The sequence below is a fragment of the Amphiura filiformis genome, chromosome 6 (assembly GCF_039555335.1).
Source record: "Amphiura filiformis chromosome 6, Afil_fr2py, whole genome shotgun sequence".
In the NCBI taxonomy this organism is placed as follows: domain Eukaryota; kingdom Metazoa; phylum Echinodermata; class Ophiuroidea; order Amphilepidida; family Amphiuridae; genus Amphiura; species Amphiura filiformis.
The window spans coordinates 68077857-68097026 of NC_092633.1; the positions used below are offsets into that span (position 1 = coordinate 68077857).

At 36.8% G+C, this 19170-nt stretch overlaps 1 protein-coding gene across 3 annotated transcripts in view; it reads right to left on the reverse strand.

The window, feature by feature from the left end:
- LOC140155905 (diacylglycerol kinase delta-like) overlaps positions 1 to 19170 on the reverse strand; it is a 204334-nt gene that overhangs the window by 116030 nt on the left and 69134 nt on the right. Inside the window, exon 1 of one of the 3 annotated variants that reach the window (XM_072178913.1) lies at positions 17700 to 17792. The exons of the other annotated variants lie outside the window; for them this stretch is intronic. Within the exon in view, the coding sequence (XP_072035014.1) occupies positions 17700 to 17792 (93 nt within the window). Of the gene's footprint in view, positions 1 to 17699; positions 17793 to 19170 lie in introns of those variants that run through there. 3 annotated transcript variants of the gene reach the window in all.

A 19170-nucleotide genomic window follows, 5' to 3' on the forward strand; every position in this document is an offset into this window, starting at 1 on the left:
AGTCACACGCACAAATTAAGCATTAATGTCAGACCCTAAAAGTACCAAAATATATATTTTTTGGAAATGCATTAATTATGCACAGCTTTGAAAACACATGCTTGGCATCACTTATCATTATTAAAGAAAATAAACTTCTTTTTCCCCTTCCAGTTGACAATGATATGCAAAATTTGTGTTAAGCTAGCCAGCACATCTGTTTCAGGTTTGAAACAGTAAAATCTTAATGATAAGATAATGCTTGTTTTAGTTCTAGGCAATTTTTAGGGTCGCCATCTCAGTAAAAGACAAACACTGAATACAATGTAAACGCTATCACAAGTACATGTGTTTGGCACAAAAATGTTAATTTGTCGCAACTTGTTGCACAAAATCAACTAAAGTGAGAACGTTCACAATGTATGTTGGAGCATAATTAATATGCCACCATTTTTACTTACATCAGAGAAGACAATCCTGTATATTTCACTTGAACAATTCCTGCCAGATGATATTTCCGAGTTTGTGGAGGTCGCCATTATAATTTTGTATTTTGGGGTTGGGCGATACCGCCGATCGGTACTGTGGGTTAGCCTGAATCCTTCCAGGCCCAGAATTGCGGCTAGACTAATTCCAATCAGCCGTCTACACTTCGCATGCACCGGTGTTCATTTCCGCCACCAGCGGCAGCGAGGTTACGCGCAAGAGCTTGACAACGGCCGTTTAACCGCGAACTTTGAAACTGCGATCGAGCAAAATTTTGCCCTGTATCGGCTCATTAAAAGGTACATATTTCAAATGTGCGGCATCAAGAAATAAAAAAATAACATGTAATACATTGATAAGGGTTCATTTTATCAGGCAATTGTGTTTTTTTAATTAAATAAGAATAATGAGGTGAAATAATTGTCTGTTTAATTTTGCACCAATTTACGTGATTTTTACCTTAAAACACAATTTTTAAAGTACTTTTTGTAATTTTTTGAGATTTTCAGTGTTGAAGTGAAATATTGCAGTTTGATATTCACAGATGTCCTTTTCTAAAACCACAAACCTGATGTTGTTACTAGGTGTTTCCTTTTTGTTATACATTTTCTAAAAACGCCCTTTTTTGTTTTTGAACTTTACGCTGCTTTTCGCCCGAAGTAAATGCGCTATGCGAGCGAGCCTAGCCCAAGTCAATGCGAAGTATCCTTTTTTTTGTTGAAAACGCATAGGTTTTATTTTTGTTGTTTTAATTCGTTCTGAATTTATTGTTTGTTGGATATGATAGTAAAATTAATACCAACATAGCCTACTTTTGAATAACATTTGATATTGATTGAAATGTTCAACGATTGACCCATTTACATTCCAATCTTCACATAAAATGAGACCATAACCGAAAATGCGATCGTCATTTCAGCATGTAGGCCGGCATCCATTCAAATTGTACTAAGATGCCCTCTACACAGTTGATCCATTATTTATTTGATTTCCCAACTAATTTACACTAACACTAACTAAAATCTGATTTTAAATTCGTCGAACTTGTCGACATACCTGTTAAAAAGATCTGCAACGGCCAAATAATGGTGCGTGCATGCATATGGTTTTATAATAGGCTTATGAATTTATAGGCCTAGGCCTAATAAGCCGTATAAATAATTGATATACCGTGATTATTAATCAAAAATGTTACATTATAAAATGCACAAAATATAACATACACACCTTTGACAAAATAACCTACGTTATTTTCAACTCAGGTGATTGCATATAGGCTATATCAGCTACAAACAAAAAACTTTACAAACTTGCAACATAGGCCTAGGCCCTAAACACGTAGGCGCCTGGCTGGGGCTCCGGGGCAGTTGATTTTACAACTAAAACATTTAATCTCGGCCCTGCAACTAGCTATGAAAGTCAAAATTTACCCGCGTATTTCAGCTTATTTCAACTAAGATAATCATCAGGAGTTTATGCCCTCATTCACAAAAAAAAAACCGACTTCCGAGTCCATTGCTCAAAATATAATATTAATATCATAAGATTTCGTTTTCATTGAAATGGGCGTCATTTAACCCCTTAGGCCTATTTTCAAACTTTTCCGAATCAAAGGAGGAACGGGCTCCCCAGAATGAGAAATACTTTACTTTTTAGGCCCTTATTTAAAATTTGTTTTGAACGCATAAAATGTTAGGCCTTGTTTATTCTATGATATAATATGTATACGCCTAATCTTCGGTCTTATTATTTCCAAAAGTTGACCAAACTACAAAGCTGGGCAAACCCTTATTTTCAAATTTTTTCGAATCCGAGGAGCTTGGGAAAATACTTTAATTTAGGCCCTAGCTTACAAGAAAAGAAAACACGTTCAGGTCTTTAAGCTTTGTTGTATGTATAATAGACTTGATTTTTTTTATTATGCACCTGGGAGCTGGAGGCGGACGGCCCCCCTTCCCCCATCCTGAACTTAAAGCCCTAAAATTGGTCAAAAAAGGTCCAAATTTTGGGGAAAAAAGCCCCAGAAAGGTCCAAATTTGAAAAAATGTCCACTTTTTCAAAACCGCCCCCACCAAAAAAAAATCCTGGTTCTGGACCTGACCCCTTTTAACTTCCTGATTGGATGATACTTAGACCCACATGCATGCATATCCTTTAAAAACCATCAAAATTAACCTTTGTTTTAAGTAAACGTGTAAAGTAGGCGTAGGCCCTACTTCTATGCAATCATAGAATCACGAAATATTCATACATGTTTTAACAACATGAACATGCAAAGCATTTACTTTATTTTTTTTTTTTAAATACGATTAAAAGCGTTTTCGAATTTCAAATGTAGGCCTATGCCTACTCCTATTCGACCAATAGGCCTATCTCAAAGTCAAAATGTCTCTGATCGACCATAGGCCTATAATTATAAACTGGATGTCAAAATGTCGATTTTCGGGTTTGGGTAGGCCTGCAAATAGCGAATGCTTTTGATGCAAGACATTTCAAACAGGAAATTTAATCTAAAACGCACATTCGTGCATGCTAGAGTTGCCATTTCCTTCTAGCTAGCTAGCCCTATACAAACAAAAAACTTTGGCCCCATGTCGAGAGAAAATACTAATAATGTACTTACACTGTAACAAATAAACCTGGGGGTCGTCCCTTCACTCCCTAAACAACACGTTCACCCCTCCAATAAAGTCCATCCTCACTGAGATTTGACCTCTTTGTATAGGCCTGTAAGTCTTGATCCGTAGGCCTGATCCGTTATTTAATATTTCGACCCTCCGAATTTCAACCTTTCAGTCCTAAACAAATTTGGCCTAAGTTCACACTGCCGTAAAGGTTGGGCAACAGTCCTTTTCACAGTGTTGACTTATAATTTCCTGAGACAGAAAAAGCAACTGGGAAAATTAAAAGCATGTAGGCCTATAGGCCTAGGCCTAGGTGTTTTAAATTTTCCAATTGAATATTTAGTCGAAAAAAAATTGATTTTTCAATGTTGTGCCGACCGATAATAGGTTATTCACTAAAAAGAAATCGCATTCCAACCAATGTGTGCTATTTGGGAGTTATAGGCCTATACATTTTGAATTATTTATGAATAATTAGTCTTTAAACCCCGGCCCCCAACTCAACACAAAAAGTTGACAACCATGAGAGTTACCAAATCTTTCAAAGGCCCACTTGACTTTGCAATGATTTTTCATCAAATTTACCCCCTTTTTCATGCAAAATCGAGGACAAAATTTGGCCAAAAACAACCCCTTTTTTCAATGACCAGAATTTCAAACACTCCTTTTCAATTATTAGAATTTCAAACACCCCTTATCAATGACACTAAAAAAATTGACATAAAATTTCTGGATTTTCTCAAGTACCCCTTTTATCCAAATTTCGCAGACAGTGCAAATTAAATGCCCCTATTTTGCTGATTTCACTATCAAATTTCACGGACAGTGCAAATTAAATACCCCTTATTTTGCCAATTTCGTGGTCCTTGCTACTGGTAAAAAAAATGACCCCTTTTCCGCACAATTTGGTAACTCTCACGGTTGTCACCTTTTGTGTTGAGTTGGGGGGGGGGGGGCGGGCTTTAAACATGTTAAAGGAGACTGGAAGATGAAATTAAGATTGCATGCAGGAATGCGGAAGTAAAAATTAAACATGAAAAAGAAATATGAACTAAAGCCATATTAAAATCAGGCATGACAATATTCAAATTTAAACCTGAATTTAGGAGGGTTTTTGTCCGCTTTTTTCGCATTTAATTTCAGCCAGTTTTTCGCCTAATTTCCCTTGATCAAACATTTCAGGCTTTTTCATGGATTATCATTCTCCGATGCCTGTAAAATATCACAAATACAGAAGAAAAAAGAAATATGAAAATAAATCATACAAGGCTGGCTGGATTTGTATAGCATCATATTATAATAAAGTAAAAGCAAGGTGCATTAACATAACATAAAGTAAAATAAAGGTGCAATGCAGTGAAAGCTGGGAAAATGATAAAAAAAGAACAGAAGAGAAAGTAGGCCTAATTAATAATATAGGCTATGCTGAGGAAGAAAACAACTGTAGGCATAGGCCTTAAATGATCTTTTAATATTAATGTACTCTTTTGGAGTTTTAAACTTTCTTCATCTTTATTATAATACCAGAACCCGGGACAAGAACAACTCCATGAAGTATTGTTGAACTTATGCATAAAGTCTAATAAGAAATACATGTTATTTACATCTAGGCTATGCCTACAAAGTGTTTTTTATCGTGACCTTATAATTATGCCCGGTAATTATGACTCAATATTAATTAATTTTCCTTACTGTGGATGTTTTAAACATTTTGCACTTGTTTGATAGTAAAAAATAATTAAAAATACAAATTTAGGCTAATATTAAAATAAAATAACGACAAATCAAACAATTACAATAATAACAAAAACGGCAAAACAATGTGATGCATGTGACACAAAAGAATCTTTAATTTACTTGGATTCCTGTGCTGTAGGCCTATCACCGGCGGGCCACTCTAAGCGCCTTCGTGCAAAAAAACCCCGTTTTTATTGATGTTCAAAAGTATGTTGGTGTTAATTTATTATCACATTAGACAAACAATAAATTCAGAACATATTAAAGCTGTTTACTCTAATAACAAAAATAAAACCTAGGCCTATGCGTTTTCCATTAAAAAAAAAAAAAAAGTATAGGCCTACTTCGCATTGACTTGTGCTAGGCTCGCGCGTATCGGGCTGAAAAGCAGCGCAAAGTTGCAAAACAAAAAAGGGTGTTTTTAGAAAATGTATAACAAAAAGGAAACACCTAGTAACAACATCAGGTTTGTGGTTTTAGAAAAGGACATCTGTGAATATCAAACTGCAATATTTCACTTCAACGCAGAAAATCTCAAAATTTATCAAAAAGTACTTTAAAACATTGTGTTTTCAGAGTAATATCACGAAAATTGGGGCAAAATCAACCAAGCAAATATGTCTTAATTAATTTTAAATTACTTTAAATTTCTCGATTATCTGCTAAAATAATTGCTTATCAGTTATATTATGCTATTTTTAATGTTCTGATGCCCGTCAATTTTGAGATAGAGCATTTTTAGTAAACCGGTACAGCCTAAAATTGTGCTCAAACGCGGTTTGCGTTTTGCGGCAACACGACCGCTGTGCAGCGTTTTCGCGTAACATGTCTGCCGCCCTCAAACAGCGGTGCATGTACTTTGTTATGCTTCGTAGTGACGACTGATAATCTTCCAGTCCATATCATGACGGACTTCTGAAAAATATTCAATGCGACTTTGGTTGTGCGCGGTAGCGCGACTGACTAGCGGCGCCGGTGTACCGCGTCGCTGTACCCGCTGCTACCGCTGTGATAAGATCGCGCTCTGAACTTCTAAAACAACAAACTCGGTCAAAAGGTCAATTTGGACACAACTGCGCATGCTCTATGCCACAGGAATCCTGTTGCAAAATCCGTCACTTTTTTTCCACGTAGTTTTCTCAGTCGTCAATCCAGACGGTTGACGACTGAGGGCAGCAGTCTAAATTGCGGCGTCTTTATATTACCCACAATCCTTCACGTTGCCTTAGATGTTGAAAGGACTGGAGGATTTAGTCTAACTGTGGGTCGATACGATTAATTGGTATCGGCCATACGATACCGGTAGGCTACTTTTGACAGAATATAGAAAAAATAAAATGTATTATTATGAAACGTATTGAAAACAAAAATATTCGAAAATTTAAAACAAATAATTATAAGCAAATATTCTAATCTTTCATTCTCGACTTCACGCCGTGGGGGGGGGGGGCACTCGGCAACTTTGGAGGTGACGCGCCTGTAGGGCTGGATCGCTGTCACCCAAAGACCCCATATTTTTTACAAACACATGCTCTGTCACCGAAGACCCCTATTTTCCCCAGGCGGCGAATGGCATGATCGAGCCGGCAACTTGTGAAACCGCCCGGCCGTATGGCATTTTCCATATAGGGCCTACCGCTACTTGGTTAGTTTTGTGGGGTTCATTATCGAACCCCAACGGTTTAGCTTGTAGGCCTATTTATATTATTTATTAACATAGGCCTATTTGTTTGTGATATTTCAATCGCTTTTAAAATTTCAAAATAATCCCATTCAATTACACGGTTGAAGATGAAAATTTACTGAATTTAGAGAATGCAATGGGGGGACCACCACCTGATTTTTCCATTTGATCTGTCACCCAAAGACCCTTACAAGTTCAATTTGAACAGCAACTTTCATTTATCACTGATTTTGTTACTTATTTTGAAAAAAAAAAACAATGAAATTTGAAGCCATTTAGAACTAGAAATTCGATTTTGAGGTTTTTGCAGCGCTGTTTCGACTCTCACCCAAATATTCCATTTAAAAATAAGGTCATGTTCTCACCCAATGACCCCATATTTTTTAAATTTTGCTCTCACCGAATGCCCCTTAGTGCGAAAGTGCCAGCCCTACACCTATAATCCATTTCATATTGAAGTGCCCCCCCCCGGGACTTCAGGTAGCGAATAAATTGTGTGGTATAGTGATTTAATTCCAATGGATTGTCCCCGGGATTGTCTATGGGATATACTCAGCGGCATACCATGCGTGATATGTGCGAGATATTTCGAGTGATAGAGGTGAAGTTTATGATGTTGTTTTTGTGCAAATTTCCAATGTTTTTAGCCTCCAAATGTATTGGGAACTTTCATAATGATTGCATATTAAAGACCCATTCAGTGTTCCCAGCGCAAGTGTAAAAAATTAAAATTGTTTGAAGGATAAGTCATTCAAATTGTCATTTGGTATTTTTGAAATGACAAATTTGGCAAAAAAACGAAAAAAACCAGCAGTATACTGACGAAGTTGAAGCCAGTGGCGTAGCTGCCAAAATTGCCTGTTTGGGCCCCGCCCCCTGGCGCTATTTGGGCCCCCGCCCCCTAGCTCAAGGAAAAAAGAGGAAAAGGAGAGAGAGAGGGAAAAAAGGGAGAGGAGTGGGGGGGAGAATGGTACTATATAATATCAAAATGTGTTGCTTTTAGGGCGCTAGCACCTATAATCTCTTTTTTCTCTCTCTCTCTCTTCACTTTCTCAAACCACCGGAAAAAAATTGGGGCAACCTTTTCGGGCTGTTGAGGACGGGGCGGCTAAATTTTTGTTTGGTGGATTTGGGCCCCCGCCCCATACAGGCTTCCCCCCCCCTGGAAAAAAATCCCAGCTACGCCACTGGTTGAAGCCCCATTCAAATACACAGTAGCTAATTTAGATACTATCAGTATCTAAATTACAGATTCGTGTAAAATGTCTTTCGGCTGAACCACTCGCATAGGCTATGCACATCTATGACAATGACAAAGGTACCGAAATCTGAATTTTGATGATTTTTACGATCGTCTGGATGAGCAAATCACTGAATGGGCCTTTTAATTATTTTATCATTTTGGAAGAAAAAAGAAAAATCTAAAAATTTAAAACGATCGTACATTAAGGCTTTAATTAAAAAGAAAGTTGTAAACTTGTTGCATCTAGTTGATTAAAGTGATGTTTGCTATACTGGTTTTATTATCACCTGTGTTGTGTTTACGATTCGTAATCCCACGAAGAGTAAGTTTAATTCGTTAATGTGGTAGGCCTACAGCCACACGTACCCCGCATCCCCTGAACAAGCACATCCCGACTCATTTCAGGCGCGGATTCAGGGGGAGCGCCGACTGGCCCGAAGAGAAGAGAAAGGGGCTTTAGCCGATTTATGTTTAAAACAATTGCTAAAATTGTCCACCAAATCGCTTCAATTAGATCTTCATTTTGCACAAGTTTCTTACTTCTGAGGGGGGAACATCCCCCTCAGACAACCCCATGTCATGCAAGCGCGCTCCATGCCATTCTTTTTTTCATTTTATTTTATTTTTTCTAAAAATTTGGCTCCACTCCCTGACTGCTCTGGATCGACAATCGGTAACAAAAGCTGGTATCGCCCATCACTATGAAGATTGACATAGGCGTACTATAGGACTGGGAGCGAGTCTAATACGTGTGAGTAACGGCAGAAACCGGTTGTGAAGAAGACTACGTGGATCGCTACAAAATAAGCGCCCTTAACAACCTGTCAACTTTAAGACAAATAGGTGAAAATTACACTTTCACGATGTGTTTTCATAATCTTTTTTATTTCACATGATCCGTGCATATATCGACTAGCTATAAATGGAAAAATATTTTTTTAGACCAATCAAACCAATACATGGGTGTAGTACGCCCTTAAGCGGACCGGTACATCACTCAAACCAGAGCAGTGGCAGCTTTACTTGGTTGACAAGTTGAGACAAATGGCTAGACAATTACAATGTGATTAAGGATTGACTGCATGAGATATAAATAAGTTATGTTAGTTTATCAATGCATGTATGTAAGCCATGTAAAAGATCATGTGTCGATCTGCCAAGTCAATTTGTATTTCTTGCTACAGTAGTCATGACTACAGCTTCAAATCAAGTGTAAGTCCAGATTGTTTTAGTTTCTCCATTCAGTACAGTTTATAAATTAATCTCCTGTTTTCTTAAAAACAATTTGTTCAAGTTTGTGTTCAGTCATGCAACCTCTAATGAGTGAGCAACTCCCAATTAGCAATCTGACTCTTCTGCATTTGTACAAAACAGGTATAAAATATTTTGTTTAATCTATTGATCGATCTTGAAAGATTGTTTATTTTATTTCGTCGGCAGAGTGCAACACTATCGTAAGTACAGTAGAATGTAATAGCTGCCTTTTGTAAAACACCCATTGTTTCCAGCACAATCACCTCATCATGCTCATTGTAGTGTGGATGTTCTGTATACTTTCCTAATGGCCACTAAACTAACCCCAAGATATCACTTTTACATGTAGTTGTGTGTTTTTTCTAGTGTTATTGGTTTAAAAGTAAGTACATTTATTGAAATGTTGCAAATAGCAGCTATTGCATTCTACTGCACTTACGATAGTGTTGCACTCTGCTGATGATTTGTTTCCTATTTATGTATTGTTTTGCTATAAGTAGAGACCTGATTTCCTTCGCTCTTTGCCGTATTCGTAACAGATTACACTGTTTTTTTACACAACATTACAAGTCATAATACAGCAATAGAGCTAATAAAGATATTGGGCACTGATCACTCTGCTCTATATCCAGCCTTACAACAGGCTTAGAGCTGCATAAGTGAGTAATTGCAACATGTGAAATACTGCTTCATCATCTCCCACTTTGCAACAACTCAAGCAGCAGGTAGCTTAACATGAAAAGGATTCCTATACGTAGTATAATAGTATGCCTATGCATCAGTATGCTTTACAACGCCTACTTAGTACATACATACTACACAGTCAGATTCCTATATATTACTGCTGCAACCAGAGATACACTGCTGCCCGGGTACTTCATTGGAACTCTGTGTGAGTACTCTGAGTACACACATGCACGGTACACAGACTGGTACCGGATTGGTACTGCACTGGTACTCAGGAGTAACCACAAAGTATCTGGACAGCAGTGTACCTCTAGGGTCGGCAGTAATAGGAATCTGGTAGTGTATACCTATGGGATAGGAACACATGGATAAATGTAGCATCTCAGCATAACTCAGTTTAAGTAAGCTTGGGTTACAATTGATTTTTGTCAAATTCAGAAAAAGCTTTTTCAACCAAATTCTGTCAAGTTGTTATGACAACCACATGTATGGCTAACAAACAGTGAGCAAGCTGCTCTCAGGTGTAGTAGTGGATGTGATGTTCAGTTTTGTATTTTCTTTTCTTCTTTTTTTCTTCTTTTTTTGTGAGTATGCATGAAAGGTTTAATTGTTATGCTTGAGTAAAACATCCATAATGTCACAGGTTCATATTTTATTTTTGTATAAAATGTAGAAGATGCTTGAACATTAAGCTCTGTGGCTATATTATAAATGTAGAAAATGCTTTGTGTAATGATTGGTGATGTATTCAGTATCAAGTTCAATGCTGTCTACTTTCCCTACATGGTAACACATGAGAAGTTTGGGAACATGTTATTATTCCTGAATGTATGCAAGAAAATTGTAAGAACTAGAGGAGGAGGCTGGAGGAGGGAAAAATCCAATTCCAAAAACATAAATAAATAAATAAATAAATAAATAAATATGCAAATTTATGCAAATGAGCTATCAAATTAGCATATTTTGCAACAAAACCTAGTGGTTTGCGACAAAACCATGTTACGTCACATATGCCTTAGATTAAACAAGGTGCACTGGGTCTAGATAAAATAAGATCAAGGATGTTTCAATGAATATGGGTGGGTTTCATAACATGGTTGTCGAAAACTCAGAGGATGATTTAAGCACTACCCATCACGCCACTGTGTTGACTTGCGGTTATCACAGCTGTGTGAGTGACCATGACACCACTGCTCGCACACTGCATAGACGTGCATGGTTAAATTTGAATTTGGACTGATATATTTACAATAAAAACACATTCAAAATGCTGGTCGATTTCACATTTTATGTTATCTACAGAAGGTGTGAATTATCCTTAATTCTTAAACAACATCTTTTGCACAGAATTCAATGGGATTTGAAAAGAAAAGTGGCAGTTGAAACTCTAGTGATAACACTTTTGCAGTGCATGATGGGGCTTCCTTAAATCATCCTCTGTCAAAAACTATTGGCTTCAACACCATGAACACAGGCAAGGAAACATTTGAGCTCAGGTTAAGATGGCAAATTGACATGTATGTTCAAAGACACAAATTATTTAACGCTTTTGCCTTTCATCCTTGCATTACAAAATTATCATTACAGATTTTAACGATAACACGCTGAACATTGCAGTAAGTATACAGGATATCACCCCACATTTTGAAGTCCCTACATTTAATACAATAACATTATATTGAAATGCATGCAGTTCTAAAAGTGTATGTTACTCAAGCACGCGATTCAGCCAGTTTACCTGGGCAGAATTCTATGAATGGAGCTGTTCAGAGAGTTTGGTCTCTCGCTTGGGACATGCAAACAGCGGACAAGTCCTAAATCAATATACTTGAGACTTTGTCAATTCAAACAAGGGTACTCTCTTACTTTAAGAGTTTATATTATCAAGAGCCAATCGGGAGATATGTTTGTAAATTTGAGTAAACATAGAATAAATTGACAACTCACTTCCGTTTTCTTTGTATGACACTTGATAAGGTGTGACAAAGCACTTGTAGTTTAATATGATATTAATATGTATGCATAATGAGGGCTGGAAAACCTCAGCTTTATGCAGGCTCTCAGCTTTATGCAAGGACCAATCATTTTAAAAACAGCATCACTCCATACTTATCAACTTATTGAATGACTAAGTGACCTACACTGTTTTGCACATTCTGACATTTTAAATGTGGTAATATTATGCTATTTTTCCGTTTTAATAGTGCATATTTATGTTTTTGAATAAGTCTTGAATAAGTGTAATATTTCATTTTCTACCAACAGCAGTTGCTGTGTTTTCCCTTGTATCAATATTATAGATTTGAATTGCTGCCAAGGTGTACACCAGTAAGTTATGTCAAACTGAAGACCCTTTGGTAACTCAATCCATGATAGAGCAATGGTTGTAGTAAACAAAGCTGTACTCATTACAGGCTGTTATCTTACACATAGCCTTTCATCAAGCCGTTTTCACATATTATTCTTGGTCTTTGTTTTTCTTTATATTCCAGGAGATTTATCCCATAAAAATCATGGGGAACTGTTTGGTTTACAATGACATCATACTTGAATAAAAATAGATTGGCTGCTATTTAATTGGTTCATTTGGTTTTGATCACCTGATCAATATGTAGGGCTCAATTTCCCAATTCTCGCCAGATACTGCATAATAGTTAGCTAGGATTTTACTTACTGATGAAATCTTTAAATTGGACAAAACTGGATTAAAGGTGGAAGAATCAGCTTCCTGTTGTAGTGTTTTAGTGCCTTCAATGTCCAGCACCATCTTATTTGAGTGCTCAATATATTTTTATTGAATGTATGCATGCTAAAGTTACCCATCTAGTCAAAATTGGACAAAACTGGATGAAAGGTGGAAGAATCAGCTTCCACATTGAGGAACTAAGGTGTGGAATAACATTCATGATGGTGTGTGTTTAGATTATAAGTCTGCACATGTTAAAAAATGCAATTTTTTATGCTACAGTTCACAAAATAATTATGCCTAGTCATGAGCATAATAATAATAATAATAATAATAATAATAATAATAATAATAATAATAATAATAATAATAATAATAATAATAATAATAATAATAATAATAAGCATAATAATAATAATAATAATAATAATAATAATAATAATAATAATAATAATAATAATAATAATAATAATAATAATAATACACTTATTTAGTATAACTTAAAATAAAATCTAACTAAACAGCTGAAATAACCCTCTTGGTCTTTGGTAAAGACTTTTCCATGGTGTTATAGCTAGCGAGTGTGCAATGCAAGATACGCACCGAGTGCCCCATTTGAATCTGCACACCAGAGATGGATCCAGCCTGACCAATGCTTGGAGCTGATCTTGTCCTCAATGGTTCACAGAGCATAGCATGTATGGTATGTCATATAGGCCTAGTAATATAATAATAATATAATAATAATAAGACATTTATTAAAAGCGCACTATTACACACAAAGCGGCCTCTAGGCGCTGAATACATAATACACATAATAATGAAAATAATACAGCATTTATAAAAAAAATAGTACACATGAAGGGTTCAGGGGAAAATGTGATGTGCCATATGTGCTGCTTTGTGTTAATTTAATCGCTGTTATTATTGATAGTTTGATTTTAAAACTTATTTTAAAAAACTTATTTCTCCTTCTGAATGGATTATAGTTTTCATTACAATATTCACTGTATTTAGTACAGCTCCCTGATTAGGCATAACAAAAGTATGTCTTTACATATACAATAATAAAAATTAAAGGTCCACAGCCCTATCGACAGCATCACCCCATCCCCCCCCCCCAGAACTTTGTAACTGACAAAATGAATGAATAATGCATAACCATAATCAGCATGCTAAGAGTACACATGAACCGTAGAACTATTCCAACATTCTGACCTTACTGCCATTGGCTTTAGAGTTTATCAACAAAGTCTTGTCTTTGGCCTTTCAACATTGGGGTTGAAAGACTATTGAAAATCTTCCATTCACTGTTTTAATTCTCATTTAATATGCAATACACCGGCTTACTCACATTGATCATGCATGCCTGTTTGTCAATTCTAATATATTAATTACCTACATTTGCATCCACATGCTTACAAATAATAAAATATGATCCGATCACATGCATAGCATGAGGTTATGAATCCAATTTAACCATTCTTTGCTGTTTCTTATAGCCGCTGTTTTCAAATAGCAAGACTTTCTCTATCACATTTTGATTTTTATGAAAATCAAGCTTATCAAAAGTTTGCAACATGATGCACAATCTACAAATTGACTTTTAACAACATAGTTGTCATTTTGCTTCATCGGGTCAAACCTTCATCTGTGATTGGGCTATTCTACTTGAAATCTATACACCTTGTGGAAGATGTTATCTTCCACACAAATTGTGTAGATTTCAAGTGGAGTCACCCATTCAGGTAACCCCATCTCAAATCCACACTTCCTGTGTGGAAGATTAAGGTCATGCCTTTCATAGGGGGTGTATGGATTTCAACTGGAATTGGCTGATCATCTCTCACCATAAATTGCATTACCTGACTCCCCATCACATAACAATACAAAATGCCGCAGAAAGCCAAATCCTCATCAGTCAAAGTCAAAAACAAATCATTAACTCATGACAGCATTTGAATCAACAAATGTCACTTTTTGGTTAAGATTATTTTTAGATCTGAGCGGGCTGAGAAAATGCGTAACCAGTCGTACAGATTTCAAGTCATGATGCAACTTGTGGTCACATCTTCTAGTCGTACAAAGAAAGACCATCATGCTGATGTCTTGGACAATGGTTCTGTATCCTAGACAGAATATGCTAATAACTTATGCAGCAAGGCATATGAAACAAAAGAAGAAATGTCACCAGTAGTGGACCTTAATGACATTTGTTTAAAATTTTGATATCCACATTAAGGGCAACAAAAATTGGATGGTTGTACTACAACTGGTCCAAAAGGGTAAGGTCGGTCGGTCAGATTTTTTCTTTCATATGGCCTTGTGGAAGCAAAAGAGGCAATTCTATAGCATAATACGGTATGATGCTATAGCATAATAGGATGCTATCTACTGAAGATAGCATAATATGATGCTATCTACTGAAGATAGCAAACATGTCATTCAAGTGTGATTTCTACTAAAGATAGCATAATATGATGACTTATCATGCATATTTGGAACCTAACTTCCATAAATGAATTTGACATGACTTGCTGACAGCCAGATTTTTCATACAAATGAATTCTGGCAATTAACCACTTTAATGTAGTTTGTTATACCTGACATTAACTGGTCTACCTACACATGAAGCCCCCCCCCTCCCACACCCACACTTATAATAGCCAGATGTTCTGTATCTTCCTCATAATGGTTTGAAAGCATTTTGTTGTCACATTTCACAGCAAAATAATTAAAATATAAGCAACAAAAAAAAGAAACCTCTGTTATAAATTACAGGCCTGACCAACTCACATTTTGTGTTTTCAGGAATTTTGAATTGATAGTGTGCTCTATGTATGTAATACTAGTACTAGCAGGTAAAATATAGTTACTCCTGGGCATATACATGCACTTACACTTGTAGCAGTACAATGTCAAACATTTCAATATAAGCCTACCTTTTAACTTACCTATGAAGTTCAAAAGGTCTGTTGTATACAAATAGTTGAAGGGTCTCCCATAAATCCAGGGCCCTCATATATTTACTAACATTGGCCCAAAATCCAACCTTATTTTAAGGCATGTACTCCTGGTATATACAGATATACAGGGCTGGATTTACCTTTTTGGGGGCCCTGGGCCAGGCCAAAATTTAGAGGCCCCCAAACGCACCGTGAGGAAAGCATGTGCACTCCAGTGGCCAAGTTTTTAGATTTTAGACTATTTTAGCCCCGAACTTGAAGCTGTATTTTGCTAAATAATAAATAAATTTTGCAATTTTGTACTTTATTTTTGGCCCAAAACATCGTGTTTTTCGGCTAAATGGAACATGCACACTGCATAGGGCAATTTTGGGGGCCCCCAACCCGGGCCCATCTGGCCCTATGGTAAATCCAGCCCTGCAGATATATGTAGCAAATCCTCAACATTCAAAAGTGAGTTTGGTATAACAAATTAACATACCCCAACCATGGTTCATACAGGCAATGCAATGCTCCACACTGTATGAAAACTGTAACTGTTACTCCAACAAATGCTATTTCTACTTCATGCCTAATTTACTTTCCAACATGTGAATACTGCACACCTGTTGAAAATATGCTATAACTTACGAGACTGAAATCACGTAGACCATGAGCAATTGCACAATCAACGATAATCATATTTTATTCAGAATTAGAACAGATGTCTGTCTGACCTAAAAATAATGACAATTAGGCAACTCTATAAAATAATTTGCAATCAATTACGTCAAAGAAAATTAATAGTTTGTCTCTGGTCTCAAGGGAGGTTAGAAATGTAACAGTTGGTATTAGCCAAGCTGTGTTCACATTGTCGGATGTATCCTATCGATGTTACTAGGAGTAGCGATAGGGGCTGCCAGGAAAAGTGGCAGTGTGAACGATGGTCAGCATTTAAGTTCCGCCAGGCATACATCCAACGATTTACCCTTGACAAAAGTCAGGAGTAGCAAGCTAGGTGTAATCTCTGCCAGGCGTTGCAATGTGGATGCTGCTATGCCTGGCACCCGGTGTAAGTTTGACCTTTTTGTGGTTGGAAGCTAAGAAATTACATTTTGTGTGGTTGAAAAAGGTCCAACATAAACACCGGAAGTGGTTGCCGATAGTTACGCCGACTAGAAGTGAATGCTTGGTGGAACTGGTCGATGTAGTGCTAGAAGTAGGCTAGGTGTGGACACACAGTAGGAGGAGGAAACATATTTGTTGAATTTTTATCAATTTTAGTGTAAGTTTACACCAGATGCAACTCAAAATGTGAGCACGACTAATTATAATAATAGTGTATGAATTGTAAAAGTTCTCAGTGTGCCTTTCATACACTGAATTTGATCGCAAATTATTTTTAGAATTTTAATAATTTCACTAGATACTTCCTTCACATGAAAATAAAAATTTATTTGTTATAATGTATAAACGTCTATAAGGGTGATTTGGAATACTACTTGTCAGATTGATCTACGCTGATTTCTCACTATTTTGTTTTGTCAACTTCTGATATGTAGCTATCTTTTATGAACTGCAAGAAATAATTACATCAAAGTTCATTTTTAGGATGAACAAATTGTTTCCAAGTGATCAAAATCCAAATGTCAAGCACATAAGTCAAATTATACCAATCTGGGTGTGCAAATCCAGTAGTGGCATCATAATGATTTGGCCAAGGGGGAGGGGTTCTGGAGTGAATAATCTGATTAACTGCACCATTTTTTTCCCCAAAATATTTCTCCAGTTAGTAAGGGGACAAATCACCCAAGATTAGGAGGAAAAAATCCCCATCTTGGCACTGCCACTGCTTGTACCAAATTTAATTGCTATCAAAATTCACTCAGTGTAGTGGAATTCAATTCACAAAATCTGATAAAACAGAAGTATATTGCAAATTGAGCTACCAAGCAGTACCAAGTAGCAAATGATGCATCTGAAGCATTTGTATGCTCTTGCTTAGCAATATATGAAATGAAAAAAATACAAATGTGCTAATTTGCACATTTAGACAAGCTTACATAATATACAAGTTCATTAAAATGAGCCATCTCATTTATATGTATCAGATAAAAGTTTTTACTTTTTCTCAAAGAAATACAGAGAGGGAGACAGACAGAGAAGGAGACAGACAGAGAGAGAGAGGGAGATAGAAAGACAGGCAGACAGAGAAGCAAACAACAGGTTCCTAAAGTGGTCCTTTCAGCAACTCTGGTGGCATGCAAACCGTGAATAATCCAAAAAATAAAACATGAAAAAAACAATAATCACTTTGGTGGCAGGCACTATTCTAGATACTACTGACATTGGCACCAGCTGAATGCATACGTACCCCAATAGTGATGTGTTCCTCCTCCGCACTAGCAGCATCAGATTGGGGCTGTGTAGTAGACGTTAAGGGGTGTATACATACTTTAGGGCTCATTGTCTTCTTATATCACATGAAGTACTCCTTAAGTTTTGTCTGAGTTTACAAATCCCTCTAGCAGATATCTTCATATGATCCGCCACTCTGCCAGCCATGCAAAGTGCCATTATACCCACAATTCAATGCCATTCACACTATTAAGTAACACCCAACGACTTCCAATGATTGCAGTCTCCTCTTTCCGGCTTGTATCCCCCTAGTCAAGTTTCCTTGTTTTATGCATTCCCAAACCCTTGGAGCGGGGCGGCACGGAAAAACCTTGATCTGATTAATTCGCTGATGACTCTCAGTGTTGTATGCGCGTGAGTGAACGTGTGTGACTGGCAAGATTGTGGCCTGTGGTTATACAATTGGTAGGTGCTTATCTGTTTTCTCCCTGCTGAAGCTGGGGGCCATGACTGGAGTTATGACAGATAATGACTGCTACTGACTGCTCAATGGTACCAATCAGATTCTTTTTTTCGCCAACTGATTTAATTTTTGCGCTTGATGAACACAGGTAAATACACCCATCCTTATCACAACTTGACGTTGTTTTTCCGTCCATAATCAAATTCTGCATTTTCTTCTTCCCAGACTAACGAGTTGAGACACAAGCCAAAAATGATTAGTGGGGAAAAGAGACAACTTTCTCTCTCAAGAATCAACAGAAAAATTTCAAGCCATAAAAATTAGAGTTTGGTAAACAATGAGCAGTGAGGAGTGAAATTCTGGCATTAGCATAACTAGGCCAGTATGATGAAGCCCTAGATCCGCTGGCTCCTGGTATAGTAGTGTGTTGGTATGTATACATAAAGCGCTGCCTTTCTTTTCTATTCACACATCTATTGGTGTTGTTGAGTGAGAGACAGAGGCAAAAACATCCCAATTAGAGACGATGTAACATCTGAGGCTAGCATGCATAATGCAACACTTACACACTTTAAAGTGTTTTCACATCGGCTTATTCAATATAGCACCATACCGGAATTCAATCCTCCACTAAAACATACTTAAGTCTACGTAAGTATTTAAAAACAATTCACAAAAGATAACGATGCACAAAACTGTATCAAATTCCATCAAATTGCAGGCCTTCTGTTCCAAAAATAAGCTCACTTTGACTAAGAGTGTTATCTCCATCAGGTAAGATGCAAAACACTAAATATGACACAGGATATGATGCAGAGTGTTATTTTTCCCCAGACACTCTTATTTTCACATTGATACTAGATTGTTTTCTTCCGTTATAATACAACATTTAGTAAAAGAAAGAGCGACATATATTATGAACAAAGATTATGCAATGAAGTTGATCGTTTCCTAGCAACAATACACACACTGATCACAGTTCCCAACATGTAGCAGAAAATAACTGCTACAAAGCATTCCAGTC